This window comes from Dioscorea cayenensis, chromosome 14 (genome assembly GCF_009730915.1).
Source record: "Dioscorea cayenensis subsp. rotundata cultivar TDr96_F1 chromosome 14, TDr96_F1_v2_PseudoChromosome.rev07_lg8_w22 25.fasta, whole genome shotgun sequence".
Lineage (NCBI taxonomy): Eukaryota > Viridiplantae > Streptophyta > Magnoliopsida > Dioscoreales > Dioscoreaceae > Dioscorea > Dioscorea cayenensis.
In genome coordinates, this window is record NC_052484.1 from 19,608,492 (window position 1) to 19,630,843 (window position 22,352).

Genomic DNA, 22,352 nt, shown 5'->3' on the forward strand with positions numbered 1-22,352 from the left:
ACTAGGGATGAGGGGGAGAGGCTTTATGACCCAAGATTGAGAGAATCGGGGCCAGCTGCGATGGTGGTCAGAGACGGGGCAACTAGGGCACAATGGTGTCGATGATCGGGCGAGAGTTCAATGCTGCTTTCCAGCCCAGTTTCAACAATTGTTTTTCTCCATTAAAAAAGGTCACGTCGGCACACACAGAGAGTAAAGAGAACAGACGTCTATGTGTGGATTAAGATTTCCCCTTTTAAAAAAAATAAAGGATACAACTGGTGCAAGTTTTAGTAGAGGGACAAATTAGGGAATTCTACCTTAAAAATAATCTTTGGACGGCTTCAATTGACTTTTCCTCCACTGTTTTATTTAAGGACTCCTGGTGTTTTAACGTCCTGATTTCTTATAAATCTTGTTTTCTTAATATGGACTTGGATTTTGATAACTTTAGTATCTTGGATGTTACAACTAATTTTGATTGGAGTTTGGATGTTACAACTAATTTTGATTGGAGTTTGGATGTTACAACTAATTTTGATTGGAGTTTGAAAGCTCTTACAAAGATTTTTGGTGTTCACATTGAGTCACCAATTATGAGAATAAACTCCATTGATTCAGGTGAGGGCTTTTACCGGGTCTAGCCTCCAACTTTAAATATCAACAAAATTGTGCCTTATGTTTAATCTTTTTACAATCAAAGTTGTAAGTCTAATACCCGCTGCCGGATAGAAGGAACATTTAATTCTTATTGTGGCTCAGAAAGTGAAATTTTTTACTTGGTTAGTTGTGCATGTCTGTGTTAAAACCTTTGATTTTCAGTATTCCCTAAGATTTAGGTCTGATACTAATTGAGTTTTTTGTGGTCTCAGTAAAGAGACTACTTCACATAGGACATTGGTTAGATTACAGTACTTTCACTTCCAAGTCCCTAATTTCTGCTACAATGTGGTTTGTTTAGAAAACGAGATGTAGATTGATTTTTATAGAAAAGTCCTATAATTATGTTTTTTGCCAAGATGAATGGCGAGACCGCTAAAAAAGGCAGGGGCGTATACAATCCTCGTCTGAGCAAGTGGGGGCAAAGCCCGCGCACACATGGGCACTAGAACCACCTACACATAACCACTGCTTACAGTCCCAGAAATGGGCTTTCACCAATGATTTGAACTCTCACCACTTATGAAGAGTTCTAATGGGGATCCGACTACTAACAGATTACTCGGTCGTTGGTAAAGTTTTAGGATTATTAGGAAATTGATTGTAAAGCTATGAATCATGTGGAGGAATATTCCATTTTGCTAACATTCATCTGAAGAAATTCTTTATCAATGTCTCTAGCTCTAGAAGTCTGAACCACTATATGTTCTCAAATGCTTCATGGAGGACTGAAGACGATAGTGGAGGTTGTGGCTTTGCTATCATTGATTTCAATTGCACTACTCTTCTTGCATCACTCACTTATCAATTCATTAAAGCAGTTAATTAATGGCTCAAGTGAGATGCACCAGAATTGAAGACATTCCTAGAGATTGAAACCATTTGAAAGTTAGACTAGCAAGACAAGGTAGATCCTCGCCGGATATCTCTTTATTTCATCAAGGATTTGATCTACCCAAATGGCTAATAAAACTTGGGAGCTGTTCAGGTTTAAAATTTTGAAGTTTTTTGTGTTTTGTCTGTTTTCTTCCCATCTAGTCTCCGCCGGATATCTCTTTATTTCATCAAGGATTTGATCTACCCAAATATAAAAAATAATAAATAAAAAAGATGTTGCACGAGAATTACATACGGCATAAAATTTTTTAAAATTTAATATAAAAATCAACCAAAATTTTAAACTATTAATCTCTTGGAATCATATCTTTTTCTTGAGACTATTTTTCATTTATATATTACTTATTAAATTGAATTAAGGTAATGTTGGAAAAAAATAATTATATTTAAACTCTAAAATGACAATTATTTTGGATTTTTTTTTTTCTTAAAACTACATCTAATTCCAAACGGAAAGTGAAAAAAAAATTCATTAGTGACCTTTTGGTCTATTGACATTAGATCTTCTATGTGAAGTATTTATATTTTAATGAGAAGATAAGTTTGAACCTCAATTCACATAAAGTGAAGACTCACATATATTTATTTAGGAATTAACTTATATATTAAAATAAGTTAAGAACGATCATGCTTTAGCATAAACTTAAATAAAAATAAAATTAACATATTTTATAAATGAGGTTAAAATGTGCTGATTTTATTTATTTTTAACAAAATAAATAAATCACATACATTAAACAACATAACAAAGGTTACATAAGGAGAGAAAAAAAATAGTACATTGTATAGTTACATGAATTTTATATAAGAGGTTGAGCGTTTGACTCGCTAATAATACATAATTAATGACAAATAATAAAACAATCAAGAACAGCTCATTAAAAAACAAAAAGACAAGAGCACCTACATAAGATAAGTGGTCCGGGTGAGAAAAGCTAGTTTTATTTTGTGCTTTATTTATTTATTTAAATAAAAATTGGTGTATTTTTCTTGACATCCACCTGTTTCTAAACACAGCCAACAACCAAGACACGTACTCAAATCCATCGCAATTCAAAACTGGGTGGGACCCGACCTATTTACTCCTACATGGCTGATTAGTTCCAGGTGGATCTGATCCCTGGGCTATTAAATTACCATTTTACCCTTATTCAAATATTAAAAAAACTAATTTAAAGATCCCCTATCTCATCCAACGGTCAACATGTCACGATCTGCCATCGTTATCGATCTCGAGGCATCGTCACTTCCATTTTAGCAATGCGAGGAGTCTATTGCTCATCGTCTTTCTCTATGTTAGCATGCTTGCTAACGCTCGGTGCTAGACCTCGCCGGCGATGTCGTGGTGGAACGGCGGCGCGTTTCTCTCCGGCGAGCTCTCGAAGCCGACGTCCATCTTTGGGTTGAAGCTATGGGTCGTGATCTGCATCGGTGTGGGCGTGTTCATCCTCCTTATGCTCTCCCTCATCGCACTCTGCATCGCATGCCGCTCTCGATCTAAGAAGGCTCGCCGCGTGCTTGATCCCACTCCGCCCGTATCCAAGGAGATTCTCGAGATCGCTCCACGGGCGGAAGCCATCCAGATCGACATCAGCGGGAAGCCGGAGCACCGGGTTGTGTTTCCTGAGATATCGCCGCGGGCGCCGCCTTCGGTGTCCACTGCTAGTGGGGAAAGCCGGGAGGTTGTGGACTCGGTTTCGCCTTCAGGAGGGCGGCCGCCGGAGGTTTCGCACCTTGGATGGGGACACTGGTACACATTGAGGGAACTGGAGGAGGCGACCGGGGGGCTTGCGGAGGAGAATATCATCGGAGAGGGGGGATATGGGATCGTGTACCGAGGCGTCCTGCAGGACAACACCATGGTTGCTGTGAAGAATCTCCTTAATAACAAGTGAGTAGTGATTCATCCATTCTTCAAATTCAGATCTTTAGATCAGTTTATAGTTGTGTTTTTCCTCATTGATCAATGGTGTCCGGCAGGGGCCAGGCGGAGAGGGAGTTCAAGGTGGAAGTTGAAACCATTGGGAGAGTGAGGCATAAGAATCTGGTTAGATTGCTTGGATACTGCGTAGAAGGAGCGTATAGGTATATTGCAGTTATGCATATGTTCTCAGTTTTGGTTTTTTTGGTTGCTTCTGTTGCTGAAAGTGATGGTTTTTTCTTTTGTTTTGAGTAGGATGTTGGTGTATGAGTATGTAGATAATGGAAATCTGGATCAGTGGCTTCATGGAGATATGGGGAGAGTGAATCCTTTGACATGGGAGATTCGGATAAAAATCATAATAGGAACGGCAAAAGGGTATGACAATTTCCACTTTTTTCTGTTGTTTTGGAGGTTGGAGCTGAGAAATGGTTTACTGAGAATTTAATGCATTGGAAGCCTAGAATTTGTAGTATTTGAAGGAACAGGAAGTTCTTTAAACTAAGTAATGGTATATATTGCAAGGAAGCTTAGAATTCTGTTATTGAGATGTCAAACAACTCTCTCTTGTTGTTGGACTTCATGGATTGGTGTTATTGAGTTTCATATAATTTATTGGTTTGCACATGATAGTTGAAGTTATGATCTTCACTTCCAAGTGATGGGAAGCAGAGGAATGTTTACTAGTAGTTGTATGAGATTCCAGTTTACCTTCTCTTACTCTTGCAAGTTGCAACACCACTGTCTGACATATCTTTACTATGTTTATGAGTGCCTTTTGAGTTTTTACAATGGATGTCAATTTGTAGTCTAATCTCTGAATTCTCTCATAGTCTGGCCTATCTTCATGAGGGGCTTGAACCAAAGGTTGTTCACCGAGATGTGAAGTCTAGTAACATACTTCTTGACCAGCAGTGGAATCCAAAAGTATCCGACTTTGGCCTTGCGAAGCTTCTATGCTCTGAAAGGAATTATGTTACTACCCGTGTCATGGGGACGTTCGGGTTAGTTTACGATTTATTTATGTTTAAGTTTCCTCTATTATATGTTCAGAAGAATTCGTTTATTTGTTTTATTTTGGTGATTCAGCTATGTGGCTCCAGAGTATGCTAGCACAGGAATGCTCAATGAGAGAAGTGATGTTTACAGTTTTGGGATTCTTATCATGGAGATAATAACTGGTAGGACACCTGTAGATTACACAAGACCACCTGGAGAGGTTGCTTCTCTAAACTCTAATTCTAAATAAAGTCTTTCAACTGAGTGAAACACTTAATCCACTTCGTGTCATTTTCAGGTGAATTTGGTAGACTGGTTAAAGGTAATGGTTGGAGAGAAGAAATCTGAGGAAGTTATAGATCCGAATTTGCCTGAGAAACCTTCACCCAAGGCCCTTAAAAGAGCACTGCTTGTGGCTCTTCGCTGTGTTGATCCTGATGCACAAAAACGACCAAAAATGGGACTCGTTATTCACATGCTTGAACTTGATGATTTGCTCTCCCGGGATGTATGCCTATTCATTCTCAACAAAATCCCAGTGTCTTATTCTTTATGAAAGATAAACATGCAATGTGGTTCTCACTATCATTCAATTCATTGCAGTTTTTGACCCATTTTCGGTGAATTCTCATTGCAGGATGGTATTGTTCTGCGCCAAGGATCTCAAGCACAGCATGATCTTCCTCAAAACAGACCAGGTTCATACAGATACAATCCTGAGCATGAGTTTACGAGGGAGAATCAAAGTAGGTGGAGATGACAAACATCCAGATAGGTGACTAATAATTTGTTTCTTGTTACAGTTTTAGTATTTATAGTTTATTATTCAATCTCCCTGCAACTCTCAATTCAACAAAATGTCTGTGTTGTGCCCCACAACACTCATATCATTGTCTTGAGAATATTGGCTGGTCCTTTAGCAATTAATCCCTTTTTGGACTCATTGTATCATAACAAGTGTCTCTTTTGAAAATTAATTTTTATAGCTCCCCTGATATATTTATTGTATCATGATCTATGATTAAATTCATCAAAAAAAAAAAAAAGTTTGTATATTTATTAAATCAGTTGGTGTGAGAACTTTTGAATTAGAAAAAGAGTGGGGCTGGAGTAAGTAATAAATAGAGATGCAGGAATGGCGTGAACCTATGTTGGAACAGTATGATTGTTTAATTAAATGTCAAGGGATTCAAATCGTGAAGGCTACGGACAGACAGATGGAGTGAAACAACACTAAATTCACTTCTTTATGTTTTTTGAGCTTTGAGCTTTGAGCTTTGAAGTCCTGTGAGTATATATGTTTAGGCACTTGCATGTGGAGTTCTGACAGTAGAACATGAATGCCAGACTGTGGAAAAGGGTACTCTGATTGGGAAGAGAGTGGGAATAGTGGAAAAAGGTTCTTTGATTGGGAGGAGAGTGGGAATAATTGAGATTGCTTCTTGGTTGGATCACTATTACCATAACTGGAAAAGTAAAGGTCAGCTAAGTTTTGAATAGTGGAAAGATGTGAACAAGAGAGTTGGTGTTACTGGTGGCCTGGAGTTGTCTCAAGACTGTAGGAAAGGTATTGATGATGCCGTTTGTCTTCTTGGGCCCTTTAGTTTGGTTGGAATATATTTTGATTAAGGCACTGGTTGCCTCTCAATTTTAGAAATGCTGGCTCTGTTGCTTGATGAAAACATAAGATAAAATTTTATGCTGCCGTTTCAGAACATAATGGAATTCCTTATTTGGTAAACCAATATGATCTCTTCAACTTAAAATAGCACGGATAATGTTTGAGACATTGGCTTAACATTTTATTAATTTTTTTTCTAACAAACAGGATAAAACAAGAGGCTGAGGTTTTAATGCCAGCATTTCTTTAATTAAATGCGTCGCCAGCATCTGAAACTGACGGCTTCATTTTTTTTAAAAAAAAAAAGTACACCAACATAACAAATAATAATAATAATAATAATAAATAACACAGCCCCACCATCACCATAGGAAATAACAGCAGGTTACTAAATATTTTTGAAAGAGAGATTTTTCTAATCTCTTTTAAACAAAGTTTGATTGAATGGAGAAGGATAAATGGATAAGCAAAAGAAAGAAAATGTTGTTAAATGCCCTTTTCTGCCTCATCTTGGATCCTTTCAGTGATGCATCATGATTTACATCTAAACAGAAATCAGTACCTCAAAACACTATTATAATCCAACCATGACAAAAAGAAGTTAAACAATCACCTTGTGTGTGAGTGAAGCATGTTCAAAAGGACAGGCAAAAGCTTCTTTGCCCCCTCCAATAACAGACCATGCATGTTAGTACTGCATAAGAAACAGAAAAGGAAATCTGGTAACATGACAAATAATACCAAATAATAACCAAACACACATGCAATTTCCATTGTTTGCAGGGCAACCATTTTGATCCTTGCAATGTCCCTCTATATGACAATAGTTCCTTTCTGCATTGACTGCTCAAATCACTGGAATAACCCCACCAACAATTACATAGAACAAGCAAGTGTGAATTCTGTAATTGGATGATCGACAGATTTCGTTAACAGAATCCTTATGAAATTCATACAATGAAATTTTGTAGATGGAGTGAAGAATTGATACATTAGCTGAAGAATTCGATAGCTGCAGGCAAAACAAAGAACTTTGCTGGTAGGAATCCAAAGTGTTCACCATCTGACTGTACGTAGGTCAAACCAGTGGGAGTCACCTCCATGACTTCAATAGACTTCACACTGCACCATAGTTGCATTTTTTTTTAGCATTAAATTAATTACCGGGCAAAAAATAATGGCATTAGAGCAGTAACTAAGTGCTGTGGCTTCAGATGAATGTTAGTGATTTCATACGTGAGTTCAAGCATGATATGGTTTGACAATGGCGAGCCATTTTACCATTTTAAGTAAGCCCTATCTGCATTTTAACCTTCATAATGAGAAAGGTTCAATCCTTGGCATCTTTAAATTGTCATGTCATCAAATTGGTGTCTCACCGAAGGCTCAAAGATCATTTTTAATGTGTATAAAGAGCAAGATTTATGTAGCTTAGATGTCCACTAAACTGGGGGAAAAAATTAACTGTCCTTTTCTTTATGGAGCTCAAAGTCAGGTTCAAGTTCATACTTTGACTCACACGGCACACATGCTTAAGCGGCAGATGAATTGTCCTTCAGCAGGGTTTACCACGCAAATGGGTTCTATGTTGTGCACGCAGCATTCACATTTCCATATCAACTAATCAAGCATGTTATTATTTTTATATAGATTCGTCAAGAGTTCTGACATTGTGCATACTTGACAATACAAGGAAAACCTCAAAATTGTCAAAACATTTCACACTTTATATACGTCACTGTTTGAAAGAGCCATTCAATTCCAAAACTTATTGTATTATAAGATTACACCCATCATCAATGAGATGAAAACTGGTAATTTAAGTGCACAATAGTCTACGGACAATTATGCACAACAATCTTACTATACAGGCAGCTACTGCACTGGTTAACATTCAAGAACTACCACAGATAAGAGAAATGTACCTTGGAAAATAATTTGCATGTTATGGTACTGTAGTATATAATGCATGCCAAGTATAAGTGTAGATCATGAAATATACAACGTAGCACTAGGTTTTCATAACACTTTCACAGCAAAGAATATGATCAACATATCTCCAATGAAAACCATTGAAAGAATTAGATCTTTCTTCTCATTGTAACTGAATTGATAATAAACACTTCAAAGCTACCAACCTGAACTAAAACTCTGAGCAAAATTATGAGATAATTAAACTAGGAATCAGAAATTGATAGGGATGGGCCAGCAAATCTGTTTGCAAGTGTCATTGCTAAAGGAAAATCGCAAAAAGATTAATACAACAAGCAGAAACTATAAAACATGAAGGAAAATTTCCCTTTTCTGAAAACTGAATAAGTGACCTTTTCGAATGCACAGTTTTCTCAGATAAATGTGATCCTCTGTACAGATTGTGCAGCTTAAACACAAAATCATACCATTTGAAGTCCTGAAGAATAACCACCTAGTATGTAGAACAATCTTCAAAAGTTTAGCAACTCAATAAGCATAATAAACTTTGAGAAAAAATCTCCCTGCAAAAACCCATTGTACCTCAAGTTCTCCACTTGATGGATCAGCTGTTGGAGTGATCTTCATGCCACCACCAAAGAATTTTGCATTTCCAATGCAAATGGCGGTGACTTTCTGGAAAACCTCCCACTCCCCTCCATTGAACTGTGGTGTGGCAGAGCATAATGTTGGCAATGAATAATAAGTCGTTATGGGGGTTGATTGCAAGTGCTAGTACCTAGCATTATGTAGTTTCAGGCATTGAGTTGGAGATAAAACTGACCTTGATTTTGAGGTCCTGATTGTTATGTCCAATAAAGGCTCTTAAAGCCCCAATAACATAGCATAGATTTCCAAATCTTTTATATTTGGAAGCAAAATAACCCGCTTTTGCACTTCTGCAGGTTTTGCCAAATAATTGAAAAGGTGAGTCAAACCCAACAATTTATTGAGGATTCAAGTGTGACAAAAGACATTCTTACAAATGAATATCAGCAACATTAATGAAGAAATGTTGATTTCCATTTGTCCCAGTAATAACACCAACATCTATTCTAGATCTGAATCCTGCAAGACAAATTGCTGTAAGCATAAAGCCCCAAAGAAATTTGAGTTCTTTTAGCTTTCTAGTGATTCTGGATGAAGCTTAATTGTATTATTTACATATGCACACTTATTGTACATGAGGTACCAGAAGCAAGCATCATATAATGTTTCTAATGACCCAATTCATATATCATCTTCCTTTCGGCCACCACACCACATGGTATAAGCAGGTTCCCAAATCCATTCCTAAAATGTTAGTTACCTATCATGCTTGGATCTAGCTTTTTCAGTTAAATGCTTGGATCAAACTTTTTCAGTTAAATGCTTGGATCAAACTTGAATGTAAAAATTTGACAGAGAATAGAAAAAAATTGACACATATAGAAGCTCATATTTATTATATACCAAACTTAAATAGTTAGGTGCAGCAACCTCTCACAATCCGCTCAATTGCCTCATATGGATCATTTTTCCTAATGGAAAAAACATAAATGATATGTCAGTAAATGAATAACAGCAAATATCTAAGCATTCAAACTCTGTAAGGCATAGGAAATAATGAAAGACTGACCAGCCAAATGTCCTAGCAAAATCTGATCCAGTCCCCAGTGGAATGAGCTGAGAACAGTGAACACAATCAAACTTTAAAATGGAACAAATTTTCGATTGAGGAGTAAAAACTGGTGAGATAGAAATCTTAATCACTGACTCCAAGGGCAGTAGAATGTCTGCTTTGATGTTCAAGTTCAACTGGGTGTCTTTCCGAAAAGAACCCATTCACAACCTGCCAATAGAAAGATAACATCCAATATGACCAGAAAACTGAAGACATGTTGTAAATTGAAGTTTAAGGGCAAAGAATGATAGTGAAATAGAACTAAACATGGCAATTCAATATTATCTGATCATAATACAAAATGAAAGACACACGACAAATGAAAAAAGCACTTGAAGAGACTATGAAGATCCTGAAAGGTTGATTTTATTGGCAAAAGCATTAATTATTTGTCCTATAACCCAACCTATCTGTACTTACAAGTTCCCATCTACAAAATTACCCAGGCCACCTGCCATCTAACCTAGATTCAACACAGAACTTCCATGTTGAGACCAACCAATAAAAAACTTAACTGTCATCTTTATCAATTAAAACTGTTAACCAAGAATATTGAAAGATAATTGACTAGGCTGTCCCATCTCAATTATTTCTCAACAAGAACAGTCTCTACTTTCTAGCATACTTATCTACAGTAAATACAAGAGGGATAGGTTATGATGTTCATTAAGAGCAACTACCTTCAAAATAATCATTCCATCTAATCTTTACAAAAAAGAAAACTGGCTAACTAGTACATTCACATTCCCCCATGTCCATTTCTATCAGAAACTTCAACTTGTGTTGTCCCATAATCCTGCAATGCTGCTTCTCCAGGCACACAAACACATCCCACTTATCCCAGCCGCACATTAAATATTAAGCGGTTATGATAGCATGCTTTTCATTTTTCAAAGATTAAACAAACTTAGTTTCAAGAACTATTAAATGATTTAAGTCCGAAAAACACACAAGTTTCTTTCTTTAAGCTTAATGCAATTACCTCATGAAGAGTACCATCGCCACCAACAGCTATAACAGCATCAGCACCATCTCTTATTGCCTGTATTACCAAGAATAAAACAAGGGTTGAAAGGAAAATTGGCCATTTATCACACTTTCAAATAAAATTTATACCTCCCTTGTTAAGTCTTCAGCATGAGAAGGACCAGACGTGATGGACTCGCATATCTGGTAAAAGTCTACATGAAATCAATTGTGATCCAGAGATGCTAAAGAGTGGAGATCAAGATCAAGAAATCAAATAAAATGTGCACTCTATACATAAGTTTAAATGCCAGTGTAATTAATGTATGGTTTTATAATTGCAATTAAACACAATCATCAATTATATGTGAACGCCATTGACTGGGAAAAGAAGCCAAGAATGTGCGTGCCAGTAGCTGATGGCTGAATACATATTGACAATTGATCTGTTGTGTGAAATAACAACCAAACAAAAAAAGCTCTAATAAAATTGTTCCCCGTCTTCCTTATTGCCTACTTGTTTCCTATCATTTGGTCATATACCTCAAAGTCTTGACTCTAAACGTAATTTTCCAACAAGTGCATAGGTTGAGAGATAAATATTCAGACTGTGAATGTAATTTGCTAACTGATACATGTTCTGGACATTTACCTGACAATCAGGATTTGCTAACAGACTCATGAGTTGGGAAACAACAACTTCTTTTATACCCTTTACCCCAGAGCTAAGAATGGTTCTATGCTTTGTAACATGATTTAAATGTGGCCATGTTTGATAAAACATGTGGTGTATGCAGTATGAATCTTAGAAGCATTTCAACAAACTTACTGAAAGAAAAAAGATCAATCATGCCTTTGAAATTCATTTTCCTTATAAACTCTATTTGATGATTGCATGTTTTACAAAGAAACTGATATTCCCTAGAGCACATTTGATCTAGCTAAAAACGTTGTCAGTTATTCACTGGGTTATCCAGCCCACTTTTTGATTTTTCATTTACAAATCACAAAGACTAACTAAAGTTCGATGGTATTTTGTGCCACACACTGACCAAATCTTAATCGGACTCATGCTTACTTTTATTATGGCTGAAGGTTGTAATTTATGTTTATGTTTCAGAGAGTTTCTGATGGTTAAAATTCAGTATGTTTGACTTATTGTGGCTAGAAGTCTTGGCTAGAACTACTGTGCTCTTCTGTAATAAAGAGTTCTAGCTAGTCGGTATGTCATAGGGATCAATAGACTACCTAAATGATGATTCTCTGTTTCTTTAACTTCTCCCGGGGGTAAGGTCATTACTCATTACCACTGTGTCACTTCGCATCTTGTGTTGGATTGTCCGTCATTTGGTACATATTCCATAATAATCCATTATAATCTAGTTAAGAAATGCCTGATACTCTCCATCACTCCCAACTCTCTACCAGTTAAAACTTTCAGCAAACCTATACCATCTTCCAAGTTTGCATCTCACTTAAAAGAGCAATCATTACATTCTCATGTCAGCTGAACATAATCATGTTATTCATAATCTTGTACTTACATGAATAGTCACAACCAAAATTAGCAGTGAGGCTGAATAAAAGATTAGCGTCATTGCTGACACCCAACCTACACATATAAGACCATCCATGGTTTCCTACTTTTAAGAGCTCTCAAGATTTAATTTCTGAAATGACGCTCAAACATTTAACTGCTGAAACCCTACACCATCAGAAAAACTAATTCATTGCAGAACCACCCATAGCAGTAGTTCTAGTCTTGGATTATAAATCTTCCAATTAAATTTTAAATTTTCCAATCCTTGAAAAGCTTCCCATTGAATACTATCAAGTTTCAACTCACTTAAACATTCAAGCTGAAATATTTTATAATAGTGTTGAAAAATTTAAGCCATACAGAGTAATACACAATATGCTTGCAATTGTATCTTATCCTGTTACTTTAAATCAAGATTTGAAAAGATGCTAGCTATTAAAGAGTAAGAAGTCAAAATCATGAAGCAAAACACAAAGAATTCTTAAACAAGATAACAATGACAAGCAAGAAGGGAGCTCACATTGCAGCGATTGCCAAGCCGAGTGGTGAGATACGGAAGCAGCTTCTTCCACTCCTTTCCAGTCCGTCCATTAGCACCTAAATCCAACCAAAGATTAAGAAAAAAAAACAAAAGAAAGCATAATGTTCAGATTTGGGGAAGATTAAGGGACCTCGGGGGTTGACGACGAAGACGAGATTCCTCATGGAGCGAGCGTTACTGGTAGCGCAATCAGAGGAGAAATCGAGAGAGCTTGAGCGGTCAGCGCTGATGGAGAAGGATGAGGGTTTGGCCATGGCCACCACTGCCATGCCCAATGCCATGGCTGACCTTTGTTTGATTGATGATTGTGTCGAAGAGATGAATACCAGTCGATGAAGAAGTATTCAATTCCTTGGAATTGGATCCACGTTTGCTTGCTGGTATTTGGACTTCAGCGCCGAGTTTGATGAGCTTTTTATTTATTTATTTATTTTCTCATAAAAAATGTTATGTTTTTTTTTTAGAGTAAAGTGTTAAAAGCCCCATTTTTTTAATATATAAAGTAAAATACCTTAAATGGTCCCTCTACTTAGGTCACTCTGTCCTTTTAGTTCCTCCACTTAGAGATACGGGAACTAATTAGGTTATTTTCAAGCGTAAAAATACTAAGTGTATAGGGGCTAATTTGGAGCATTTCTGAGTAGAGGTAGGGGTGTAATCGATCGAGTTCGAGCCGAGTAGTAGTGAGCTCGAGCTCGACTGAAAATTCAGTATTCGATACTCGACTCGAGCTCGATCGAGTATTTATTTTATAGCTCGAGCTTGACTCGGTACACAAATTGAGCTACTCGAGCTCGCTCGATTAGGCTGGAAAAAGCTGAAAATAACCATAAACATTATGCTCGAGCTTAAACTCGACTCGAACTCGAAAGTTTTTCTCCTTAATTTCTATCAAATAAATCTAATATTATATATATACATACATGCTCGATTAGGCTCGCGAGCACTCGAGTCAAGTATCACAATACTTGAACTCGGTTCGCTCGACTACTCAAGCTACTCGAGCTCGGCTCACCTATGACCGAGCCGAGTTCGAGTTTTCACCGAATCGAGCCTGATTAGCTTGCGAGTAGAGGTGTATCATTTATACCCCTAAGTAGAGGACTAAAATGACAGAGTAATCTAAGTAAAGAGATCAATTCAAGTATTATACCACTAAATAACGATTTTAAAAAATTATTTCAAAAAATATAAATTTAATAATTTCATAGACATATGAAAAAGGGCCTAAGTAAACATCCAAATGGGCCCTAAATTGCACAATTTAGCATTTTTCATGAACACATAAAAAATAACATAAAATCTGCAAAAAAAAATTCCTTTATTTCTAATTTTAAAATATTTAATATGATTTTTAGGTTTTTTTAAGTGAATAAACCACAATTAAAAAAAAAATAAAGGAACAGAGGGAGTACAAAATAACCAACTGAAATAATAGACAAAACAAATAAAGAGAAAACAATAACAAACAACAAAGTAGAGAGTACAAAAATAAAAATAAAAAAAACATTCACTGATAATGAAAGAGACACTATAGACGATAAAATAGAGGGAATAGAAAACATAGGACTAATGTGGTAGCTCTTAGCATATACTTGAGAATATATCTTGAGAGTATATCTCTCATTAGTATCTCATAAGCTATTTTAAAAGCAATTTGTTTGTAAGCAACCATCCAACTCTAATGGAGAAAAATAAATAAGATGCTATTCGTTTATCATGGCATGCAGAAAACTTGTCCATGATGAGAATGAGCAACAATGCACTCCATCGTAGTCTCCAATGCATAAAATATAAGTTAGTGAGTGGACTAACCTTGTAATAGCCAGAGATAATTGGTTTTTTCTGTCATGCCTAAAAAAAAATCGCAATTTGTTTGTCAATCTCTAAACTAATTTGTATTTTTTTTATTTGTGGTCACTAAAGCATAAAAAATTGTTAGTAGGATGGTAAGTAAATTTTTTATTTTATTTTATTTTTTATTTTCAAAGGTGATAAATATGGTCAGATTTGTTAAAAAAAAATAAGTATGATTTATCAAATTTTTACAGATTAATTAACTTAATCAAATGTCTATGAGGTGATTAAAATCTTACCATGGGAATGTAAAAAAAAAAAACCAATAAATAGTTAATGAATATAATGCTACAATATTCCTATAGTATTTAGGTAAATTTTCCATTTTAGTCCTTGCACTTATCAACATGTACCATTTCTGTTCTTCTGCTTCAATTTGTGCCTTTTAAATCCCCTACTTTTTTATTTGAGCCAATATAGTCCCTCATGTTAACGGTTATGAAATTTGCCGTCAAAGTATGCTGACATGGCGACACGTGATTTTTTATAAGTTTTTAAGAGGGCACACATGGGATTCATTTATCCTAATCAATGGCCACTAATATAACCTTCTCAAATTCGGATTCTCCCAATTAGATCTGAATTCAAGAAGGTCACCCCCTTCCCCTTCTAAATTAGACCCCACCCTCATCTCTTTTCACAAATCTCCACCACCGGTTCCCGCCCGACCGACTGACACCGTAATAATCCTAACCGGTTATCACCAGAAGTAGGTTGTAACCTGAAATCCTCTGACAAACCGAGTTCTCACCGGCGTTGCTCTCATCGTTTCCATTGTAGTTCTCACCCGCTGACTCAACTCACTGCAAGCTTGAAGTAAATGGCCAAGTTTTGTTTTAAAACACCAATTGTTTAGCATGTATGGAAACAAACGCTTTATGCAATGTGAATGAAATGTTTAGCAATGTATGCAGAAAATCTTGTAATTTTCATATGTTATTTGTCAATGAAAATGGAATTGTATTTTGGAATTGGAATTGTATTTTGATTCTGTTCAGACTTCAATGAAGATGTTAATTCTATTTCTAAATCAACGAAATTGGAATTGTATTTTAATTGTATATCATTGTGCGATCTAGATGTATGAAGAACAAATTTTTTAGTAAATTAATTTTGGATATTTAAAGTGCAGAACCTGCATTTTTGTTGTTCAATGCTGAATTCTTATAATGCAAGATCTGTATTTTTGTTGATTGATGTTGGATTCTTATAGTGGCATATAAATAATGGAAATGTTTTGCTGCAATCTAGATTCTTATTATGCAATATGGAAATGTTTTGCTGCAATCTAGATTCTTATTATGCAATATGGAAATGTTTTGCTTCATTGTGGATAATGTGCTGGAAATTTTGTACATCAATTTCTTACATCACTTTGTTACATACAAAAAAATCCAAATGAAAAGAGCAACATATATATATATATATATATATATATATATATATATATATATAAATTGGCAAACTTTGATTTGAATTCCATTAGGGCTGCCACCCGATCTCACCAAGATTTTGATTTCAAGCTTTTCAAGAACTTGACTTGAAGCTTGTCGTGAATCGAGTTAATCAGTGTGAACAACAATAGAAACGATGAGAGCAATGCCGGTGAGAGCTCGGTTTATTAAAAGATTTCATGTTACAACCCACTTCCGGTGATAACCAGTTGGGATTAGCATGGCCCCAGTCCATTGGTGGGAGCCGCTAGTGGAGATTTGTGAAAGGGATGCACAAATTAGAGTAAATGAAAATAAAAAATACATTTCAATAAGTATAGGGATTAAAATGAAAAATTTACCTAATATTTATACCGTATCACAACAATATCATCTATCCATGAATTTGATTCAAAACTTATTTATTTATTATTAAAGCAACAATCTACTATATTTCACGGTGGTTGTTTATTAGAATAGTAAATTAAACATCTTTAAAAAAAAAAAAAATCACAGAGTTTTTCTGAAAAAGGAGGAGTTGATAACCAATTTCGCTTGTTTACCGGGACAGGCGAGTAAGAAATTTTAATTTCAAGTCTATCGGACTCGAAACAAGGCATCCGAAATCCGAAGCAAAACCCTTGCGGGTCGGATCCCATCATTTTGCCGGGTTATCGGGTTTACAGGCGAGAGTTAGGGTTTGCAAGCGCTGGTTTCCCTATAAAACGGCGGCGAAAGGGCCTCGATGTATCAAATCCGGCGTCTCTCTTTTCGTCGTCTCGCGATGCTGTTTCTCGTTTGTTCTCGGTCGCTGGTTCTTTCTCTTTCCTTTATCTTTTTTCACAGAATTAGTATTCAAATGATGAGGAAAATACTGCAACAATATGATTCGTGTCTTTAACACGATGCATGATTCGTAGTATTTAAGTCTCTGATGATCCCTTCGTCGATCCAAATTTTTTTTTTTAAAAAAATTTGTTTTGATTTCTCTTGGATTTGAAAGAAGTTTGCTTTGTGGATGTGTGGGATATGACGATGGAAACGAATTGGTCCGTGTTTCTGATTGTTCAGTGACTGATAAAATTCGATTACAATTTCTGATCCCATTCATCTTCACCTTTTTGTTTGTTTTTGGGAGTTTTGCTGCTGTGATGAAGTGATGAAATCGTTTATTCGCATGTCAGACTTCAGAGATCCATGGATCAATGAGAAGAGATTTCATTCTTTCTGAGCCAAATTTGTTATTTTAGCAATATCTTGATTCATGTTTTAAATATATTCATATTGACAGGAAGTCTGAGATCTCAATCACAATGTAGTTCTCTTGGCAAAATTTTCAATTGTATTATTATTATTTTTTTTAATATTTTGATGAAATCTTAGGATGGATACATCATCTTGGTCAATAAACCAAGTATTAGACCAGAAAGCTTCAGGTGGTTGTTGAAGTATGGTTGTATCAGCTTCTCTTGAAGATTCTTGTCCAAAAAAAAAAGAAATTCTCTGGAGCTACCTTCAAAAATTTTAATTTCTGGAAAACAAGTAATGAGATCTACGTAAGAAAGAAATAAAAGAAATAAAAAGATGTGTCCAATGGTTCAACAAAAATGATTAGATTAATGATGCATTTAAATCCAAGACAACATCTACGTAATGAACCTTTAAGTATAAACCAAAGGTGTCTGGTCGTTATACAAACGTAAGGGTTTATCCGGTAGACTCGGTTAGTAACTATCACTGAAGTTGTTCATTTTTAACCAGATCTATCAATTTAATTTTTTTTATTTTATAATTTAGAAATATATTAGTAATTGTCTTAAACGATTCATGCTCTTTACTTTAGAAATTATTAAATTGAGGCAATTTAACCGATTAGGTTGAGTCATATTTCAGTTCTATAATAATTATTATGGAATCAGTTCTGTGATCAGAGAAATTTTTTGGTTCTGGCGAAAGGGTCATTGATAAATTCTGCTCCTTACATGCTCTGCTCTGATGTATGGTGCATCCTTTTTTTTATTTCTTCATTTTATTTAGGGAAAATTACTGTTTACCCATCGTAATTTTCAAAATTTTCCAAAAACCCCCTCTTACTTTTTACAATCTGCTCACTTCAAATCGGCTCACGTCGTGAAATCCAATTTTTGACTGAAAAATAGTGAGAAAGAAAGTCGCCAAATCACATCATGCTCAACCTTTTCGAGGCTTTTTCCTGGTTTCCGATAGACAATCGCCTAGGAGTTGCATTACATCTCGTTGTTCTCCTCATTTCTCCCGAGTTGTTCGACTTTTTAGTTCTCGCTTGCTCGTGAATACGATGAGAATCTTTTCGTCATATCACTCGACCATTCCGCACGTGTTTATTATGGCGACTCATTCATGGTAGCTCTGAGCGAAGTTTATCATAACCCGAAATATATAAATCGGCTTTCTCCAACAGTAAAATGAAGTTTCGATTTTTCATCTGATCTGGGTCAAGTGTACTTCATCTTCAAAACGAAATCAGAGTCAATTTTATCGTCGAGACGCAGCATGCGCCATCTGTCGCTCCGGTCTGAAAAATAAGTTCATTTCATCTGTAATGTTCTTCTAATTTATGGTTATCTATTCAGATATTTTTCAATATTGTTTAACTCATTCTGCTATTACCCGCTTAAATATATTACCAATATGTTTAATAATAGTCATCTCTCGCTTTAACCTTTTATCTTTACATGTATAACTATTCATATTAACGCAGTAAATTTTTAAAAGTCTCTCACAGAAACAAAGTCGATCTTTTTCATTCTGATCCGAATTGTCAGCAGCAAGTGCGCAAGAAGATGCAGATCCCGCAGATAAGAATTAATCGACGGATTAATTCTTACTGCATCGTGAACATAAATATCCGAACAACCGCTCGTTGTCATCGCCATCGCTTTCGGTCCATCACTGCTTAACTTTTTTTCTGATATGAAGAGTCACCGCCAGCGACTTCGCACTATAACAACAAGGAAGAACCCTTCCCATAGACAACCACCGCTCGTCCCCTCATCATCATCATCCTCCTCCTCCTCGCCATCTCGCTCTCCCGCAGATGATATTCACTGAGTCGACTGAAAGTCAAGATCAACTCTATCTCGAAAGGATGCCCTCGTGATCTTCCTTATCTCGAGAATCATCGACAGAATCACACAACAAGTTAAACTATCTTTTTCTTTGCCCAAGTCGAAATACTCGTATAATCGCCTCGAACGCAGAGGGATTCTCCAACGCTGGACGACGGCAAGCAATTGCTGGCATTTCGACTTGGGTAAGAAAAAAAGATTTCACTTATTGTGCGATCATGAGGATTCTCTAGAGGAGGGAGATCGTGAAACATCTTTTAAGATCGGAGTTGATATTTTTCACTGAAACTTTTTGTTACCGCTTTAAAAAAACATTACGCTAGCTGTACAACTATTACGCTATGTGTTTAACTATCGATCTTCGCTAAGTCGCACTCACGACACATCGATTAATAGACGCTTTTCCCGGCTTTTCATGAATGTGTTTGTTTAAACTTTTTTTAATGTCAGACGTAGCGCAGGTTCAAGTTGATGCGCATGTTACGCAAACCGCGTGAGCATCTCGAACGCATGACATACTCTGTTTCGCTTCTACGAGGGTCGAGTCGCTGAGTGTCCAAAGTCCGAGAAGACGTAGTAAATGTTGTAAATGTTTTTATAAATAAAACGAAACAAGCTTTATTCGAATGTGAACTTCGAAATTTAAACAAAGCGCCTAGTAAAAACAATGTGGGAAACAAAAGAACGCTCATCAGAAACAATAGAAAAAGTTAAACAATACCAAGTTACTCTTTTAAACAACGACAACTGAGTTTAAGAAAAATACGTAAAGATGTTTAAACAAAGTGACCCGTGAGGTACCCATCTTCAACGCTGACGTCAGCTGAAAAGCATTCAATTTAAACAATAACATATATTTTAAACAGTTTAATCACTATATTTAAACGGTTTACGTATTATTTAAATGATATAGTCGTTATTTAAACTTGTAATCGTTATGTTAACATTATATGTATCCGTTTAAAACATAAAAAGCCCGACGCTTAAACAGAGCACTCACGTCGAGCGTGATAATACGCCTTTCATCGCGACAATGGCATATATTTTTTTCCTTTTTGCCCTTTGGGATGGAGGGAAAAATACCGCCCAATCACATCACGTGAGTCTAACCTCTATGCACTTTTTTTGGCTTTCATCGCGACAAAATGATATATATATGCACTTTTTGTTCGCTTATCCGATCGTTGTTCATTGTTTACATCTTCTTCTTCTTCTTCTTCGGCTTATTTTTGCTCTTCATTTCATCTCGATTTAGACGATCTGGCTCTTTCGCCGATATATTATGGAGAGTTTTTGTGTTATCGCTAGATTCAACGAGTGAGGGAAGAGTGCTAATGCTCACTACCCTCGCACTTTCGGGAGTCGGTAGCTACTGAGACATGCGAGCTGATGAGGTCCTCAAGTTTCTCTCATGAGGGTTAAGTTCATCACACCCGATGGATATAAAAACGAGTTTGCTCAATAGAAAACGATGTCGACTTCCAGATGGATGTGTCACGCCAGACTCCATCTTCAAATGTGCATGCAGCTTGATCTTGTCGTCGAGATGTAAAATGCGCCATCGTCGAATCTCTAACGAAAACGAGTTTTACTCGTCAGAAGTTCCTTCTCTTTTAATTGCTCCGCATGTCTGGGGTCATTAGTGTTTAAATATATCCGCTACTAGTTAACATCTCGTACTAGTCGCTTACGTTATTAATTAACCGCTAAGTATTTAATTTAACGCTTTAAATATTGTCATTATCACTTAAACATTATATTCTCCGCTTAACATATCGATCTTTTCATTCGATCAAGTGTGGCAGGAATTCGGATCATGCGAGTGCTCCTGCTCATCCCCATGGCGCATCCGGACGCGTGGATGTATTCCTTCCTCGCCGATCATTCCAAGTGTCGTCGTTGATATCGACAACGCTGACGCTGTCTAACATTTCGTGGACGTATCTAAATCACGCAATCAAAAGGAATTTTCGACTTCAAATTCATAAAGAACGAAAAACATCGAGCGATCGTGGAACGCTATCGACGGTACCCACTTTTCTTGGAAAAATATCGGGTACACTCATCGGGTGCCACGGTGGAAAGATGGAAACAATGTTTTTCCACGTCTTCTGTGATAGTCGACAACGCCAGACCGACGCCAATCGACTTGGTTCATATCTAAGTTAGGGCGATGCTTTTATACGAGGACGGAGATTATCATGAGATAATTAACTTCGTGCCGGACGGTCCAAGGGTCTTGTGAGCGCAATCGCGAGAGTCTTCCCTTCTTCGCCACATGCATACCTGCCTTCGACACTGGAGGCCAATTTTATGAAACCCAATATCGACTTGGGAAGGCATCGAGGGATGAGTCGTCGGTCCATATGCTTCCGCATCGCGCTGGGCATCCACGGCTAAAGATTTCTACGACACCGCGAATGAACCTGCGACCACATCACCCGAGCTCATCACCTGGTCGATTAATAAATCGGATATAACACATTGGTCGAATTATCTGCTCGGAGGTGATCGCTGAGGGTGAGATGTATTCAAACGTCGCGGAGTCGCTCAATGCTTGGATCAAGGAAGCCTCGCCATTTCACGCGACGTAAAATGGTCGACTCCATAAGGTCTCGCGAATGTCTGGGTTTTACACTTAACATTTAGTGTTACCATTTAAACATTCTCAATCTTTGTTTAATTACACTTGTCTCGACTTTTTAAATATTAATCCTTTTCGTTTAAGTATTTACAATAATGTTTAAAACATGTTTACTGAATTATTTAACCATCAACTGCCTTTGTTTAACCTTATTTGCCAAGTTCAAGTTGATGTGCATGTTATGTAACCCATGCGTGAAAGCAAGCGAGCAAACGAGAGACCTACTTATGCCCGGACATACATTCAAGGTAGAGATCATTGTCGAGGACGAAAATGAAATCTTCGTGTTGGTCGTCAGGTCGACGATCGCTACGGGCCGATCGACCAGTCATGACAGAACTCCGTAGATCTCGCCATCAAAACTTGTTCATGTCGGCGTATGGCAAGTTTATGGTATCCCTTCCAAACACGCTATACGCGCAATAACGCAGATGTACACCAACGATATCGATTTATTAGCGGGTACTTCACCGTCGACAATTACAAATCAGGGCGCATAAAGAAGCTATATTCCCCCATACCCGACGATGGCTGAGCTTCGGATCGAAATCGT

The 22,352-nt window shown here is 36.7% G+C and overlaps 2 protein-coding genes and 2 non-coding genes across 8 annotated transcripts; 3 read left to right on the forward strand and 1 right to left on the reverse strand.

Annotated features, from left to right (window-relative positions):
* Positions 1-2,811: 2,811 nt before the first annotated feature.
* Positions 2,812-5,464, forward strand: LOC120276003 (probable serine/threonine-protein kinase At1g01540). The gene is made up of 7 exons (XM_039282742.1): positions 2,812-3,427; positions 3,517-3,621; positions 3,713-3,835; positions 4,291-4,461; positions 4,547-4,676; positions 4,755-4,964; positions 5,094-5,464. The coding sequence occupies exons 1-7, from the start codon at positions 2,874-2,876 to the stop codon at positions 5,214-5,216; spliced, it is 1,416 nt and encodes a 471-aa protein (XP_039138676.1). The 5' UTR covers positions 2,812-2,873; the 3' UTR covers positions 5,217-5,464.
* Positions 5,465-6,394: 930 nt separating this feature from the next.
* LOC120276404 (sphingoid long-chain bases kinase 2, mitochondrial) lies at positions 6,395-13,168 on the reverse strand. Of its 5 annotated transcripts, none has more exons than XM_039283139.1 (14): positions 12,889-13,167; positions 12,738-12,814; positions 10,828-10,881; positions 10,694-10,753; positions 9,805-9,879; positions 9,667-9,713; positions 9,528-9,568; positions 9,032-9,116; positions 8,833-8,947; positions 8,592-8,714; positions 8,402-8,502; positions 7,069-7,199; positions 6,691-6,979; positions 6,395-6,621 (listed from the first exon to the last, which is right to left on the reverse strand). In XM_039283139.1, the coding sequence occupies exons 1-12, from the start codon at positions 13,037-13,039 to the stop codon at positions 7,070-7,072; spliced, it is 1,059 nt and encodes a 352-aa protein (XP_039139073.1). In that variant the 5' UTR covers positions 13,040-13,167; the 3' UTR covers positions 6,395-6,621; positions 6,691-6,979; position 7,069. The 5 variants fall into 5 exon arrangements, with proteins under 5 accessions (XP_039139073.1, XP_039139072.1, XP_039139074.1 ...); XM_039283138.1 differs by having other exon boundaries at positions 6,691-6,771; positions 6,839-7,199; XM_039283140.1 differs by having other exon boundaries at positions 6,691-7,199; positions 8,477-8,502; positions 12,889-13,168.
* A 3,732-nt stretch (positions 13,169-16,900) lies between these two features.
* LOC120276580 lies at positions 16,901-16,988 on the forward strand. Its single transcript, XR_005541295.1, has one exon. It is a non-coding gene; the product is annotated as a small nucleolar RNA Z199 (small nucleolar RNA).
* A 200-nt stretch (positions 16,989-17,188) lies between these two features.
* Positions 17,189-17,284, forward strand: LOC120276581. The gene has a single exon (XR_005541296.1). It is a non-coding gene; the product is annotated as a small nucleolar RNA R64/Z200 family (small nucleolar RNA).
* Positions 17,285-22,352: the final 5,068 nt, after the last annotated feature.